The sequence below is a fragment of the Oreochromis niloticus genome, linkage group LG12, assembly GCF_001858045.2.
Source record: "Oreochromis niloticus isolate F11D_XX linkage group LG12, O_niloticus_UMD_NMBU, whole genome shotgun sequence".
NCBI classification, from domain to species: domain Eukaryota; kingdom Metazoa; phylum Chordata; class Actinopteri; order Cichliformes; family Cichlidae; genus Oreochromis; species Oreochromis niloticus.
Genome location: NC_031977.2, coordinates 34683569 through 34697621, shown reverse-complemented (window position 1 = coordinate 34697621; position 14053 = coordinate 34683569). Strand labels below are relative to the sequence as shown.

General features: G+C 40.4%; 1 protein-coding gene across 1 annotated transcript; it reads right to left on the bottom strand.

Annotated features, from left to right (window-relative positions):
* Positions 1–7545: 7545 nt before the first annotated feature.
* On the bottom strand, positions 7546–8861 carry LOC100699919 (C-C motif chemokine 20). The gene is made up of 4 exons (XM_003444468.2): positions 8662–8861; positions 8404–8518; positions 8145–8258; positions 7546–8047 (listed from the first exon to the last, which is right to left on the bottom strand). Exons 1-3 carry the CDS (start codon positions 8720–8722, stop codon positions 8150–8152), a joined length of 285 nt encoding a protein of 94 aa, XP_003444516.1. The 5' UTR covers positions 8723–8861; the 3' UTR covers positions 7546–8047; positions 8145–8149.
* Between the last annotated feature and the right edge of the window lie 5192 nt (positions 8862–14053).

Sequence of the window (14053 nt, the reverse complement as noted above, 5' to 3'; positions counted from 1 at the left end):
TGCACAGGTGCTGAAGTCTATCCAAGCCTCTTATAAGGTGAGAGGTAGCGTACACCCTGGACTAGTCTCCAGTTTCTCACAGGATTAAAGAGACAGACAGCCAGTCACACCTACTAGTTTACCTAACCAGTGCATGTGTTTGAACTGTGGGGGGTAGCTGGAGTGGCAGGAGAGAACCCATGCAGACACAAAGGTGTGACTCTTGCACTGACTTTAAAAATAGATAAAAATAACTGTAGTCTGCTTTTGGGAGCCCCACTGGACCACTTTGGAATGTATTCTCAGTCACAGTGTCCACTGACATTTCCCATATTGTTTAACAGCTTGTATCGAGATATTAAAGTAACAAGAGCAAATATAGTACAATTAAATGCTTCGGTCATATAGATTGGAAACAACTAAAGGATTTTATGGATGAAAAATTAGGCATTTGACTTGTATCGCTGTGTGCTGAATCTAGTGGACTTGGGCTCAGTCCTTTGCAAAATTAGGTAAAGCTAAATAAGGCATAGCTTAAAGCAAACCTATGAAGCCATTAACAGGGTGTGTACACAAGTGAAACAAAAGCTCAACTTTAAAAATAAGGCAGGAGATTTAATTTACTTCTATTAAGTTCTAAAAATGGTTAGTAGTTACCAATTCATGGATATGCCAGCTCAGAAATGACAAAGATCAAGAACTGAATGGTAGCACAGTGGTTAGCACTGCTGCCTCACAGCAAGAAAGTCCTGAGTTCAATTCTACCATGAGGCCGTGGTGTTTCCTAGCAGTAGCAGGGCAGAGGTTATGTTTGCAGATCTGCACGAATGTGATGTAAGTATGCTTATCAGACTTTTTCAAAGAGTACCAGGACCAGATTTTAATTTAAAAAATAGAACTGTTCATTTTGAGAATAAAGTCCAAACATGTAGATTAAAGTTTAAAGTCGATTAAAGTTGTTTCAAATAAAATAAACTGCCACGGCTGCTATATGCTCTATAAAATGCCTTGTGTAGACAAGCGTAGAGAGCTTGTTTCACTAACTCATCTATTTCAACTTATCGATTATAGTGTGCAGACTACAAACAGTAATACATGTGCAGAGGACCAAAGTGGCAACTCCTGTGCTGTAAAACAAAGCTAACACCAATGTCAAAAAGCTGCAGTAACCACAGGAGGCTGGCTCCAAAAGGAAGTCAGTCTCCACAGACCCTCGTTGTAAAATGCCCAACTTCAAATATGTTTACAGACTGGAACAAAATCCTTTGCACATTTTCTTCTGTAACCTTCATTTTAAATTTTCACATTTGTTTCCTAAAGTGCACTGCCTGTACATTAAAGCTACTGGGACATCGATCCTCTGGTTAGGGAGCCTCGTGCATCCTCTTGGCCTCCCAGAGGTCACCAGTCTGTCACACTTATGCTATAGCACCTCAAGCTGGCAGCATGGTGTTCAGAAAACAACCTGGCACTGAACACTAAGAAAACCAAAAGAGCTCATTGTTGACTTCAGGAGACACAGCACCGACTTGGCCCCCCTCTACATCAACGGGGAGTGTGTGGAGAGGGTCCACACCTTCCGGTTCCTTGGTGTCCTCATCTCTGCTGACATCTCCTGGACAGAAACATCTCAGCGGTCGTCAAGAAGGCCCAACAGCGGCTGCACTTCCTGAGAGTCCTCAGGAAGTACAAGCTGAACTCCAACCTGCTGCTGACCTTCTACCGCTCGTCCATTGAGAGCCTGCTAACCTACTGCATCACGGTATGGTACGGCAGCTGCACCAAGGCGTATAGAGCGAGGCTTCAGAGTGTGGTCAAGACAGCACAAAAGATCATCGGCTGCCCTCTCCCCTCCCTGATGGACATTTATTCCTCCTGCTGCCTCAGCAGAGCAGCAAACATTATCAAGGACAGCTCCCACCCTGGCTTCAACATGTTCAGCCTGCTTCCCTCAGGGAAGCGCTACAGGTGCATCAACACAAAAACCCACAGACTCAAAAACAGTTTCTTCCCCAAAGCCATAACCACCCTGAACTCACACATGCACCGATAACACAGCCCCCCACTTCCCACTTCCTCTATGGACCACCACGGTGCAATACCAATTCTATGTGCAATAACTCAACTGTATATACATAACACTATTTATTACATATGACTTTTTTTTTTCTTTCTTAAAAATACGGCTTGTATATTGTACATTTTATATATATATATCTTTTCCCCTATGTTAATACTGTCCATATGTACATAGCACTGCAGAACTGTACCCCCCCCCAGCATGTTTACACTGAGTAGGAGATGCTCTGTATCTCATTATACAACTGTATAGTGACAATAAAGGCATTCTATTCTATTCTATTCTATTCTATTCTATTCTATTCTATTCTGTTCTATATTAATGTGTCACTAACTGTCTCTGAGAAATTGTGGGTTTTTGTGCAACAATCATTGTTTGAATTATGTATGGAAATGTTCCTTCCTGGTAAAGGGGGCAGCCCATTGTTAAAAGGAAATAGAAATGAAAAGAGGGTTGTTGGGGTACTTAGTGGAACTAGATTGTGAAGGACATACACTGCCTGTCATCCCGAGTGTTGTTCCAAGCCTCTTTAAAAATGGCCTTAAAAAGACGTCTCTTTTTCAAATGTTGTCTGACTTTTAATTGAGTTCTGTCTGTTTTAGTGCCAGTTCACAGCAACGGTTGCCTCAGTGTGGTTTAATCTAACCAGACAGTTTAATTATTCCTGGCATACAGCATTCCTCAGAGAATTTATTCCACTTTGACATCATAGCGTCCCACAGTGGCTGCAGATTTGTCGGCTGCACGTTCATGACGATAATCTCCAGTTCCATCTCAAAGGTGCTCCAGTGGATTGAGATCTGGTGATTGTGGAATAGAGTAAACTTACTGTCAGGTTGGCATTGAGCAATGCACAAGAAGGGCTTTGGTCTAAATCCCATCTGGTGTGGAGTTTGCATGCTCTCCCCATTTCTGTGAAGCTAATCTGGCTTCCTCCCACAGTCCAAAAACAGGCTTGAGTTTAGATTAACTGGTAGCCTCAAGGTGAGCTGATCTGTGTGAAACTGATACATGGATGTTTTATTTTTTTTAAATAAACATGCATGCCCTCATGCTACAATAATTTGACCTTCAGCATAGCTTAGCTGGAATAAAGAAAACAAACACTTTGAGATCAGAAACAGAGAGCTCTTTAGCCACCTGTAACACAGTTTTCTTCGAACTTGAGGTGAAGTACCCTCAGGGTCTATTTTACTTTTCAGCTGTAGACTTGTCTGACCAGAAACAATCAAATCAGGACCTGCGATAAGAACAAAGAGTCCCATTATTACGACACTTTGTTGTAAACTTCCTCGTTGATCTATTCCTACGTAAATGACACCTCCATGGAACAGCTGTACTTCCAATGAAACAGATACTGCTACATCTGAATGTGGTGTCTGTAAAGAGCAGCTTTCTCTTCCCCCCTTATAGTATTGAGGAACTTAGAACAAGTGTGACAGACTGGTGACCTCTTTCTCTCGAACAACTTGTTGAAGAAAATAAGAAGTTGCTTGCACGGCCGTCTTAATGCATTAACATGAGTAAACACTAATTCTCACGTGTCACCACAGTGAGTTTCAGTTTCTTGTAACCTGCTGGGTGGAAGTTTGCCTTATCGGGTGATTGCAGTGTTTGGACTTTCCCTGCTGAAGCACTTACAGGAACATTTTTTAAAAGTTGATACGCCTGAATTATAGCCTCTGGCAGGATTCCATTAAGTAGTCCATGTGAAAGGACTGTGTTGGAAAAAGTCTCTCATTATATGTCTGCGTCCTGCATGAACAAGAAAAAACATGTTTTACCTTTTGCAATATGTCTTTGAAGACATGCTTGCGAGAATAGTTTATCTACGGTTACTGATGCAGTTAGGCATAAAGATTAGAGTTAAACAAGGCCAGAGGTCATCCATACTGATTTCAGAAAACGTTTACCTTTTACCTTGGCCCACTTTTTCACACAAGTGGTTAATACCACACTGATGTCATTTTTTTGCAGTGTGGAATTAAACACATCCAAGCCATGGGCTGAAAATAAAGCGCTGCAGATGTGACTGAAATCGCACTCTTTTGCACTTTCACATGGAGCATTCTCAAGAAGTCCAGAATAAATGGGGCCCAAATATTTTATTTTATTTTAGAGATGTGGAGGTTACAGCTGTCATTTCAAGAAAACCTGCTACGGCTGCTGTAATGAAATCGAGAATCAGTTTTAGTAAGAAGGAAGAACTTTTTTTAGCACATAAAGAGTGTCATGATAAGTATAAGGACACTGAAACCATGGTGCAGAAAGCTGCATCTGGTCAAACAGAAAAACACAAACCTGGAAGATTTAATTTGCACAATATGAAATGTCTGGTAATGGACGGATGCGAGGTCATCGATGGCTGAACGCTCGTGCAATACAGAGGATGTCTGTTATATCACAAGATGGTTGATCAGTTGCTTTCAATAACTCATTTACACAAGGGCTTTAGCAGCCGTGGCAACAACAACTGTAATCTCCACATTTCAACTTTTGCCTTCAATCTGAAAATGATCAAAAGTTTTTTTCTCAGTGTGGCCCTAATACTCCTTCATAGGGCTGCATCAGGAAGCGCATCTGGATTTTTAAACCATCAGTTATGCACATCCATCCACTGTGGTGCTCTTTGGAGAAGCTGAGCAGTCAGCCCTCACAAACAGCTGATTGTTGCACTCACATGTCCGCTTCAGACGTCTGGTTACTGTTTGGTAACAGATTCCATGACAGGAACATGTAACTAACCAGGCTTGCTAATATTAGCTGATAACTGAGCTAATAACTCCACCCTCTCATCAGAATATGGTCAAATATGGTTTCAAATACCAAGATGGTGATGGCCATCCTCAAAATGTTAGTGCACAAAATATTGAGATTGTTTTCAGTTCAGTTCCATTCAGTTTTGTTTATGTAATGCCAAATCACAATAACATTCACCTCGGGGTACTTTATATTGTAAGGTAAAGGCCCTACAGTAATACAAATTGACTTTGTTGCAATATTTTTTTATATACGGTCTGGGATTACCAGTCTGTGTCCAAGTTGTAGTTAAACCTGGGAATTTTCTCACTCCTGATAATGCAGATATGGCTTTGGTAGATGTGGAAGTGATAGCAAAACATGAACACTGAGGCAGATTGTATTTGAAAATGAAAATCTGATAAAGCAAGATGAAATGCAAACAAACATGAAAGATAAACAATCCTCAAGCATGCTGAAGTACTGAGTCAGAACTTTCTGGGATTTTGTGACTTAAACTGACCGTCTTTACAAATCACACTTACGATAAAGTTTGGAGAAAGTCTCAGATTGGACTGTTTGTTTGATTTTTAGTTACCGATAACACAAGAGTGAAAGTCAACAGAAATGTGAAGCATTTAGTTTTGCTGTGAAAGGACATCTGCAGCAGATCTGACCAGAGTAAGTGCTTCCCCCCCAGGAGCGTGTTTCCTTTTTGGGTGGTCTGTAGTCATACAGATCATGTATCTTGTGGGAAACTCAAAAGAAATGCTGTGAACCGCTGATCTTTGGCTCCCAGGACAGTTTTAAAGTGAGCACAAAGATTCTGTTACGAGCAGGTCAAATGGTCAAAATGAGCTGGAAGGACTTCCTGTTTTCAGACCCTCTGAATCCCAGCCTGGATTCTCATAAATGTTCAGCATGCTTACCACCAATTATTCGTCACTTACACTTACAGCAGTCAAGTCTTTTGGCCAACTCCAGTTTCCATTTGAATGTTTCAGGCACAGCTTCCTGGAAGTGGTGTTATCAAACATTTTCACTTAAATAAACAGCTGTTATTTGATCATTTATTGCCACATGAATAAACACAACGATAATAAACCCCAAAGGCCTGAAAAACTACACAGAAACAGCAAAACCAATATAATGGTAACTGCAACCAAAAAGAAAAGGAGATGCATGTAAAAAAGAGAAAAATAACCTTTTCCAGTTATTATTTGCCTCGCACAACAACGTCGATTCTTCTTGGTAAACATTTTAAGGTGCGTGGTAAGTCGATTTAAATATCTTGAATGAGATACTTTGCTAAATACTAAAGGGGTAAAATTCTAGACATCTGACACGCTTGGAACTTTTGCCCAGAGCTGTACGTTGAAGCATGAGGAAATCACAAATGCAAGCAACAATTAACCACATTTTACTGTTATATATGTGAACCAAGTTACTACAGTGTGTATGCAGAGCAGACTGTTTTCGAGCATCATGAGAGTTGGAGGCAAACTTAGTAAAAGACGTGTACGCACAAGCAAAACAGCAACAAGAAGGGTAAACACCCATAACCGCCGCTAACCTCTCACACATCATCAACATCACATTTAGAAAATGATGACAAGTGTAGCTCGAGCTGACATTTAGATGTTTATCTAAATGTCAGCTCTTATTCTGACCCTCTTACTTCCTTTATCTGTCACACTGTGCATGCTGTTACCACGGTGGCTGCTTATATTAAAGTTGTCAAGATTTGAAATAATGAGATTAGTGTCCTGATGCATGCTCAATCATCCAGGTAAGGAAATCCCAAACAGTAGATTCTGTTCATCCCGACGTCCAGATGAACAGAATCTACTTTTTGGGAAAGAGGTTAGGTCATATGCAAATACTCCAAAAGTCCAAAACACTCAATTGTAGATGGTTATTCTACTCTCAGCTCTGTATGATGTCAGTGAGAATAGATATTTGTAATACAGTCCTCTCAGGCACTCAGCTGTGGCTGTAAGCACAGAAGTCTCAGCAGCTTGTTGTTCTGACCTTCTGTTTGCAAGGACAAGCCAATCAAAGACTGTTAGCTTAAAGGAAGGGTGGCCTTAAAGAGACATGTTTCTTCAGCAAGACCCAGTATATGAGAAGCTTGTTTTGTTTGTTTTGATCATAATCATGTAAACTCACTCTAGTATAAAAAATATGATCCTGGAAATGAGGAGAACTGGTCCACTTTAACAGTTCTTCAGTGTGTGTGTTCATAGTTCTCCTGGCACTTGTAGAGACAGCACCAGTTCCACATATCAGCAGGTAACATCTGTGTGGCTGCTGGATGACATATCGCGCTCACAGAGGTGCAGAGTGAGATACCGCTAAATACACCCTGATAAAGAACTCATGTTCACTCCACCATCACACGTCTTTTAACTGAGCAGATATGGCTCAGTTTGATTTTATTCACTCTCAGTTATCCTGGTATTTTATTTTATTGTTTGGGCTTTTTAATTCTTTGAATTTTACTTCGGCGTTGCTGTAGCTCAGGAGGAAGAGCAGGTCATATACTAATTGGAAGGAATTGGAATTGAATGCCAAATATCCTTGGGCAAGATACAGAATCCCATGTTGCTCTGTGGCGTGTGAATGAAGTGTGTGTGTGTAATTAGAAAACACTTGTGCTGTACGCAACATCTTTTGTTTTTCTTTTCTTGAATGATTTGTTAGAGAAACAGACGATTTGGTCATAAAGAAAAAGACAGCAACTAGAATTTACAAAATAATGTCCAAGTTTATTTTGAGATAACTCTCTGCAATACGTTTGATATATACAAGCCATGTTGTCAGATTTTGTACAAGCTCTCGCAAAAACAGAAATGCGAGTGTTTTCATTCACAGACACTTTGACAGAAACAGGATTGTAACGCTGGTGTCAGTTCCAGGGCAAGTTCAGGCAAATCTTTCTATTTCTATGGATCATTCATAACAAAAAGGAAGAAAGAAAAGAGACGTCCCCACTGCTCCGTCTCAGAGTTCGAGTTTCACCACAGTTTCACCGCAGTCACCACAAAAAAAGAAGAAACACATATGTAGATATATATTGAGCCAATAGCCGAGGCATGGCAGCTTATACAGGACAACATTATAAATAAGATGAAATGATGATTTCTCCGTAATCGCTCTAACAGATTTTAATCTTCTACAGTGCAACATTGCCATCACAGACTATGAGATCTGGTTGTCTCCATCCATCCTTTCCCAGAGTTTGTTCATCTAAGAAAAAGCAGAAGATTCAGTGATTAGCCGGTGCACAGGGAATAAATTTTAAAAAATCACATGTGATGGAGTAAGGAAATCGCTGCGTTCTCACCTCATTTACTGTTGTGCTTGCTTTTTCTTGTTCACGATATTGATGAGATTTCTCACCCATGGTTTCTGGCTGGGATGGATGACACACAGAGTTCTTCCACTGTTGGTAATGAACCTGAAAAAGCAGATGAGATCGTGAAGTGAGATGAGGCAAATACAGGTAAACCAGGCACTGTGGTTCTTTAGGAAAGCATCCCTGCACAAATACACTCACTACTTAATACATATGCATGAATTTTGTACACGTGTTTGACACTTACGCAGTAGCGCTTATTTCACAGCCTTTCCCAGCTTCCTGAATGATGTAGTCCACGATGTTTTTGGAGGGCAAACGCTTGTCGATAGCCTGCAGACAGCAGTCCACTGCGATCTCACCTGCAGGGAGACATTACAAGAGAACACTTGTAAGGACACGCAGAACACCAATGACAGTTTAACAGGCAGAAGGGTTTTATACATGTGATAGTTTAAATCTGAGAGATGTCATGCAATCTGCACCTGTTTTCTCTCCGTCTTACCTGATGCAAAGCTAAAGCAGAGGACACCCAGCAAGAGCAGAGCTGCAACTCGGGAAGCCATGTCTCTGATTCTTCGTAGGTTTGCTGCGGCTTGGCTGCTTGAGTGAGTCTCTTCAGGAGAGTGGAGGAGGCAATGGTGTGAGGAGGAGAGCTACAGGTGCATTTATACAGGTGAGCACGCGAAACTGAAAGTGTCCTCTGGGCTCATTGACTGGAAATGGGTGAAAGTTGGCAGAACAACTAGGAAATGTTGGCACGTGGCAGGACAATTACAGCTTATCTCCTCCTGACTTTTGGTTTTCTTGCCAAAGAAACTTAACGAGTATTTTTTTTGCCCACATGCTTTCTGACACCAAGCAGGAGTCAGCACTTTTTTTTCATTTATGTTTTGTGCAAACATTACAAAAAAGGAAAGATTTTGCAGTCAAATAAATTGGGTTCTTCTCATTTTTGGGAAAATAAAAATCTGAGGATTAGCTTGTATCAGTCAGTGCAGGTTTTTTCTAATGACCCACTAGTGCAAGACAAAGAGCAGTGACTATGAGATACTCTGCAACTAATGTGAAACTGGACGGAAACATTGCAACATCCATCCATCTCACCCCCTGACCAAAGTCAGGCTCACCTGAGCCTATTTTACCTTTCACAGGGTGAGAAGCACACTAGTGTCTGCTCAAGTGGAAATCCTGGAGAAAGCTCAGGCATGTGTAATTTAAGCTTCTATTAAGCGATATTAAAAAGGGGGAACTAGCTGATATCTGCATCCACAGCTGTGCTGCTGCATCATGACTGCAAATTGTTTTTTAGGCTATTTTGGTGCACTACACTACAAAGTAACAATAACATATTAAAGCAGGTTAACACGACACATTTCTGCAAATGCAAACAATTCTTGCAAAACTTATATAGCTCAGGTATTTGCATCATTGAGTGGATGAGCACATGGAGCTCCAACTACACAACATGGTTTGTCATACATGGAGTAAACACTCAGACACAAAGTTATCAGATTTGGTTCATAACACAAAATGAGTCAAATACAAAGCTAAGAAGTATTTTGTGCGTCCTTTGCTTTCAACATGCTCAAAACATGCTCAAAACCACAAAAAAGGGGTGAGGCGACATCAAAGATCCCATTTGTGATGCCACATTTGATTCTGAAGTGAGCTGTGTTTGAACACATTCAGTTTTCACACTGGCTGCATGTCAGCACTGGCAGAGCTTCTGTGCTCATTTTACCTCATTAAAGCTTTAGGTTTATTTTACAGCTTTTAACAATATTGACTTCAATTAGAAATGAGGTATTATTGTAGTTTTATGAACCACTGGAGACTCATGGAGACCACCGACGGGCAGCTGACCCATATGGACAAGAAATAGAAAAAACTTATAAAAGACTTGCATAAGATGTGGCCTACTTCATATCGTGAATCATATAAGGCTTATATGATTTACTCATGAAATGGCCACTTTTTCCATATGGGGGGAAAGATCATTTAAACCAATTTTGCACTGTGGGAAGAAACCTGGAGAAAACCCAAGAGGCACAGACGGAACAAAAGGCTCATGGACATTCAGGCCTTCTTGATCTGAAGAAGCATTTTCAAGGCTGTCTTGGCCAAGATAAACAGCAGTTCAACCAACCGTGATTCCACAAACAGTAACACATGTGCAAATGCACAAAAAAGTTTATTTGTGCAGAAGATCAAGAGTGAGATTCAAAAACAGGGAGAATATAATATTTAAAGCTGCGAATATTGTTGGCCGAACCGGGGGAATAATGTTCAAGCACAGTCTCTTATAATGTCCTTAAATGTATTTATTGAAATCTATTCTTTGCAGATGGATCTGCAAATTTAAATACCTTTTTCTAAATTATTCAGTGTTGCCTTTTGGACCTTTTTTGGCTTAAGGTGCATTGGTGTAGTTTTGAACAGAATTTGTACAAATGACCTATTTCTGGAATTGTCGTCCACCACACTGAGGTGTGAAGACCTGCATAGCGATAGTATCATTTTGTGGTTTGGGAAACTGTGCTCTTAGCGTGTCTACACAAAGATATCAGTCTTCATGTCCAACACAAACAATTGCATAAAGTGGAAAGTTGTAAATATCTCATCTTAATCTTGTCTTTACAGTAATAACCACAAACTTTAGCCGTTGGGATCCGTCTATTCACTGTGCGGTTCGGGGATTTTTCATGGAATGCGTACGGGCAAGTGCTTCATTGTGTTCTCCTCTGAGTGTTTATGCTTGTGTGTGCATGCATCCAACAATAAATCTCGATCTGGGAGAGCAGGATTTGCTGCGCAAGAGCAGCCAAACCTTTCCCGCCAGAAAAGAGGGTTTCACCAGGAAACTGGTGATGCAACTCTTACAAAGCCTCTGGCCAGACGCGGAGTTTAACTTGTTTCACAGGAAGTAGTGTAGACCAGTTTCCCCATTAATCTTACTGTTTATTTTTTTTTCCTTGTCTTCACTAACTGCATGTGATGAATCAAGATTATCCTGCTTTAAGATTAAGGAAAGTTATTATCTTGGTTTTGTGGCCTGCAGCTTACAGCTTTTGTTTGGTCTGATCTCTCTAAAAAGCTTCCTCCTCAGACGTACCGGGCTGCCTTCATATGCACGTACAAATGAATGTTTAGAATAAGAAGATCACACTGTGTAAAAAAAGAATAAAGTCAATACCTAAACACCATTTGAACCATGTATGAAAACAAAGAGTTTGCAGAATAAGAGCCAGTATGTTGCATAAAACACTGTAAACACTGCAGAAATGCTCGCATTGGATTTCATCCTGCAGTAAACACCTGCCAAGCAATCACATCTTGAGAGTTTTTGTGCGTTGCAAAATTTAAAATAAGATACTCATGGCCCCGTCTGTATTCCCCCCAATTGTCTCACAGTTCCTTATACACAAACATGAAAATGGTTTAAATCCTTTTTCCAAAAAACTATTTGTGTGTTCATGTTGGTAAACGTTTCACTTCCTTAAATCTGCGTGTTGACCTTCTGAAGTGCTCTTTTACACATACATGCAGAGAGTTTGAGTTAATGGTCATGTGTTTATGTTGTGAAAGAAGCTGTGAGTTCTAAAAGTGCCGCATTTCAGCACAAAGAAATGAGTCAGGAGGAAGTTTCTCCAGTTCAGCACCCAGGCTCTTCCACTATGAAGCCATGCTCGAGTAACAGATGCGGTTTGGCATTGTCTTGCCAAAAATCAAAAAGACAACTTCTGTGCATGGGAGCATATGTTTGTCTAAAACTTTATAGCATTAATGGCGCCTTTTCCAGTTTGCCTCAGTCCATTTTAAAAGACTTTGGCCCAGAGAAGATGGCAGCATTTCTGGATCATGTTCACATTCGCTTTCTTCTTTGTGCAATAGAGCTTTAGCCTGCATTTGAGAATAACATGGACAAACGTGTTCATAGACAGAGGTTTTTGGAAGAGCTCCTGGGCCCATGCAGGGATTTCCGTGATAGAGTCGTGCCAGTGTTTAATATAGTGCTGCCTGAGGGGCCAAAGATCACAGGCATCCAACACTGATTTTCAGCCTTGTCCCTTATTTGTCAAGATTCTCAGAATCTTTTGATGGTATTATGTACTGTAGATGATGAGATAGAGAACAAATCAAATGTTTAGAGAGTTTCGATTCGTTCTGCTGTGGAAAAAATCTGGGTTTGTGAGATTCTGTTTTTATTTACATCTCACACGTCTCAAATTTTTGGAACTGGGGTTGTATTTAATTGGAAAAAGAGAAGCAACAGAAAATTTCCCTTGACCACTCGTGGTTTCTGTTATATTGTTGCTGAGAGAAGTACTTCTTGCAGCACATGAAGTAATTCAAGCAAGCAAGCAATATTTACAAAAATGCCCTGGCTGGAGCCAGAGCATGCAACCTTTGTCTGTAGCTTAGCAAATATTAATATTAATACTAGCATTAATGCCTGCACTACCCACACAGCAAAACCTACACAGGAATGTTTGAAATTGCAAAACGGAGTCTTTGCCAAAAGTGAGCGTTAAGAGTACCAAAAGATATTTCTCTTATGTCCCATTCATAGTTCCGACATTCCAAACTGACGTTTAGTTAGTCATAGACAGCCGCGGGCCCTGCAGGCTCTCATGCAGCCACATATCAGGTGTGAAACATCAGCTGTGTCGTCGTACCATGTGGGAACATAGACAGAGTAGAGATTGATGGAGTGTATCGATGTGTATCTGGATGCCTCAGAGCGAAACTAACTTAGTGTTTGGATCCGAGCCTGCTCGCAAACTCAGAAACTTTAACATTTCACTCCACACCTGTTTGGTGTTTTGGGCTCTGGCCCTAATTAAACACTTCCAAAAGATCTGTCTTACCAAGTGTAGACTTACATACAGTACACAGGCTGAGCGTGACAGCTTTAAGTGTCAAAATCATAGATTTGTTTGCTTTTTCAGTATTAAGGGAGGACAAACATGACCATTCTTCCTCATATGCATAAGTCGTTTTTTAGCCTTTATTTTGAGAGTGGACAGAGTAGTAGGGAGGATCAACCACTGGGTGACCTTTAATTTCACATCTCACTAGTATATCTGTGTCATGTTACTATCTTACTTTGACTCCCGCAGCTCTTACATTGAAAAATAAAACATTAGTCTGTAAACTGAGATACTGAAGCTGAGATTATCGCAACATGAATAAAAAAGAGTGACCTGTTTCTACTGACAACCATACATGCCCGTGCCATAGCACAACATTGCCTCCTTTAACAGATGATGTGATACGATTCAGGTGATGAGCCGTTTCTCTTCATCTGAATAATCTTTGTTTTGTCTGCACGTAGGTTTAGGGCCTTCCTCTTGTTAAGTGTAACCAGTGGTTTGCACTTTGTTATAATCTTTCTGTGTTTAAATTTATGAAGGTGTCTTTGACGCAGACTTTGAGAATATTATACTTTTTTTTCTTAAGCAAGGAAAAAGCTCTGCTATGAACTACTTCAGCTGTCTTCTGTGGTTTCTTAGGTCTTTTGATGTTGCTGTGCTACCCAGTGCATTCATTCAAGCTGTAGCAGAGTGTTGATTTAGCCACCTTTAAAGTCTCTTTGATAGACTTATTTAAGATTTTCAGGCTAATGATGTCCTCTCTTACCTTCGACCTGTTTGGAGCTGTTATTGAGTGTTCCAGCTACGAATACTAGTTTCAACATTTTTGTTTGTTTTGTCCTATTTGAATAACTTCACATGGCTATGAAGTGCGTGTCCAATTACTTTTGAGCATATGAGGATAATACGTATGAAGTGGCTTTAATTCATTATCAGGTCATGTAAATATTTTTGTGAAAACATGACGCTGAAAGTCGACACTTTAATCACAGCGTGACAGATTATTTTAATCATTTTCTG